The 3,325-nt window shown below is 30.3% G+C and overlaps 1 protein-coding gene across 1 annotated transcript; it reads right to left on the bottom strand.

Annotated features, from left to right (window-relative positions):
* Positions 1 to 463: 463 nt before the first annotated feature.
* LOC120115439 (probable peroxygenase 3) lies at positions 464 to 1,909 on the bottom strand. Its single transcript, XM_039136164.1, has 6 exons — positions 1,751 to 1,909; positions 1,381 to 1,530; positions 1,213 to 1,298; positions 1,033 to 1,127; positions 829 to 954; positions 464 to 739 (listed from the first exon to the last, which is right to left on the bottom strand). The coding sequence occupies exons 1-6, from the start codon at positions 1,836 to 1,838 to the stop codon at positions 595 to 597; spliced, it is 690 nt and encodes a 229-aa protein (XP_038992095.1). The 5' UTR covers positions 1,839 to 1,909; the 3' UTR covers positions 464 to 594.
* Positions 1,910 to 3,325: the final 1,416 nt, after the last annotated feature.

The following is a 3,325-nucleotide window of genomic DNA, read 5'->3' on the forward strand; positions in this document are numbered from 1 at the left end:
AAATAGAATCTTTAAAATTATTAGAATACGACATGTGTCATTTAATAAGATTCTTTAATAATCATTGCGGTCAATACACTTAAAATGATAGTGTTTGTAACGTTAAGTACCTAGATTGATCGAAAAATGATTTAAACAAATAAATAAGAAAAACGGTATATTTGGAGAACTTATTTTTATATTAAGCCTATGTTTATTTGGAATTGGAATCAAATTGATATACTTTATAAATGAAGGGGTTAAATTTATTGATTTATTTAAAATTAAAATCATAATAATGAAAAATATGTAAAATTTAAAGACGAAATGTATTATTACGTCAATTACAAAGAGATCATGTAACAATTCACTTTCTTTAATGGCGATGACTAATTTAACATTGATTTGAAACATTAGTCGCCTAAGTCAATGAGACTGTTAACTTTATTATGATAAAATCTGGATCGAAATTGCAAAATCTCAAGAAAATTAAACATGATAACTCAGTTCATTTATTGTTGAAAAGGATGCAACCGTAGTTCAAATACACTATACATTGGACAACTTTAGTTCATATTTCAAACAACCAACATGCACTGCTTCAATAAGTAGACCTTAATTCCTTTTAGCCTTGTTCATATTGGCAATATAATCAAACAAGCTCCCATCAAAGCATCCCCTTACAGCTTCTTTTGCCAGATAACCTTGTGAATCCTTCGCAATTCGATACAAGAGCAACCATTCGCCCTTTGAGATTATCCTGCAAACAGTCGAAAAATCGCAGAGGACAGGTTAAGCATTTATCGGATCGAAAACACGAAATCGAAAGAAAAGGGTCTTCGAGAATACCAGCCAATGAAGTCGTACTGGTTCCGATTCGCCTCGGTCATGTGCCACACTTCTTTGAATGATAATTTGTCGGGCACAGTTCTAGCGTACTTGCTGAAGATGCCCTCAAAGTTCATTGGCATGAACCTGAAATTGCCATTTGTAACATAAAAAGGGTCAAATTTTTTTATGTATTTAATGTTTCAAAGGTTATGTGACAATTACCTTCCTTCAGTGTCGAACGTTGCTGTGTCACTGCCATGCTTGCATTTGTGAATTCTGTCGATATATATGGGAAAATGCAGATCTGGTAGCCATCCCTATCAAATTTGTCGAATTAACAACCATGTCATGTGTATGTGTATATATATTCATTTGGTACAAGGGAATACAAAGTCAACTTACTTCGAGTGTGGAATAACTCAACGCTATGTTGATGATTAATGCAGCAAAAAGGCTTTCAATGAAACCGAGACCAAGGTTTCTCAAACCTGCAGGTTTTTACATAAATTTTGCTAATAAGATTAGAACGTAAAAATAAAAATAAAATTTGTAGAAAGAGAAAGAAAAAACCTCTGTACGTTTCCCGAGGATAAACGATTCCATCTTTGTTCTGATCAAAATAAGAAGCATGTTGCTGAAGAACACTCAATCCTTTACTGTCACGTCCTACTGTTCCTTGTGGATGATCCACGTCCACAGCTGCCAATGCCCTTCCCAAATCTGATCCCATAGTTTATAGATACGTTACTCAAACAAAGGAAGAGATCGTTTGTAACCGAAAAATCGACGAAGAGAATATTACATTCCCCGTAATTATAAAGCTTTAAACTAAGCTCCCACACGGCAGAACTACCATCAATCAAAGGCTTAAAACATCAATATTGAGTTTTGAACTAGGCTAAATGAAAACACAAAGGAAAAAAAGAAAGAGAAACTTTACAGGGTTTGGGTAAGTTTTCCTCGAGGTCCGATCGAATCCTTCTTTCATGGGTTAATGGAGCTTTGGGAGCCGCAGTTGCCAGATCCATCTTTCTAAGCTAATATACTCGCTTTTCTCTTGTTCTTCTTTGGAGATTGTGAGTCTTCTCATAAGCAATGAATCTCATCTTATACAGACAATACCACCCTCCTCCAGCGCCCCTACTATGGTAAAGTACACAAAAGGGTAAAGTACACAAAAGGTCCCTCAACTATGGGGTGTTATTTTATTGAGTCATCTGACTATTAAATATTATAAATGATCCTAAATTATAAGATATTGTTTTGTTGAGTCATTAACAATTAAAAGTTACAAAATATCGCTCGTCTATTTATATGTTTCAAACTCATCATTTTTCGTCATCCATCTGAGTTGGATGTTAACATGTTGACTAAGATACGATAAAATTTGATTCTAGAACTATTTGAGTTGTATTTTTTCGATCGACTCTCCATTTATATTATGTCGTCAAGTTAGTACCTGAAATATTTTTCCATTGAGTCCGTGCTTGAAAACAACATCAATGTCAATAGACTTCATTAAAATATGATTTTATCCTATCTTAGCCGATAGGCTAACGACTAATTCAAATTACCATCAATTTTTTAACGAAAAATGATAAATTTAAAACATATAAATAGTAGAGTAATTATTTTGTAACTCTTAATTATCAGAAGACTCAATAAAAGAACATTCTATATAATCAAAAGACCAAACTTTTAATAATTGATAAATTTAATAAAACAATACATATAATTTAGAGACTATTTGTATATATTACCCTACTTTAAAGTCAGATATGGGCAAAGGTACAATGTTTTAATGGTCCAAGTAAATCAGATAGTTAAGGCTGAGCTTCCTCTTTAAATCTCCATTTATTTTATTACTATTTTATTATTATACGTACTCTACAAATTTAATAAAAATATAAAGATTTATCTTAAAGAAAAATAAAATAGATAAATATTAGTAGTTAGGGCTCCTTATTTTTTTCGCGGAATTGTGTGTCCTCTGTTATGGTGTGTTTGATTCATGGAATATAAGATTATCAGTAAAAATAAAAGATTATCAGGGAATAGGATTATTGAGAATGTTATATTTTGTGTTTGGTTGGTTAAGCAGGAATGTAAGATTATCATGTTTGGTTAAAAAAATAAAAGATTATTAGAATGTGTATTTAACCAAATTGTTCTTATTATATATTTATTTTTTTAACAAGTTGAAAAATATTTATATATTTTCTTTAAGAAATTTAAATTCATAAAATTTATATAATTTTTTTTTACAAAAATGAAAATATAAAAAGATTTAATGAAAGGGTAAAATTTTATTTTAACCCCTGAACTTCATATAAAATTTTAATTATAGATTTTTTTTGTAAATCTAAAATAGTTTAAGGATAAATTTGTAATTTAATATTCGTAGAATTTTTTTATTCAATGACATAATAAGGATATTTTTGAAGAAAAAAATTAAGGGCATTTTAGTCAAAACGCCAGTAATCTAACAATATCTAAAGAAATGGAGGTAATGACA

Source organism: Hibiscus syriacus, unplaced genomic scaffold, assembly GCF_006381635.1.
Source record: "Hibiscus syriacus cultivar Baekdansim isolate YM2019G1 unplaced genomic scaffold, ASM638163v2 tig00000778_pilon, whole genome shotgun sequence".
In the NCBI taxonomy this organism is placed as follows: Eukaryota; Viridiplantae; Streptophyta; class Magnoliopsida; order Malvales; family Malvaceae; genus Hibiscus; species Hibiscus syriacus.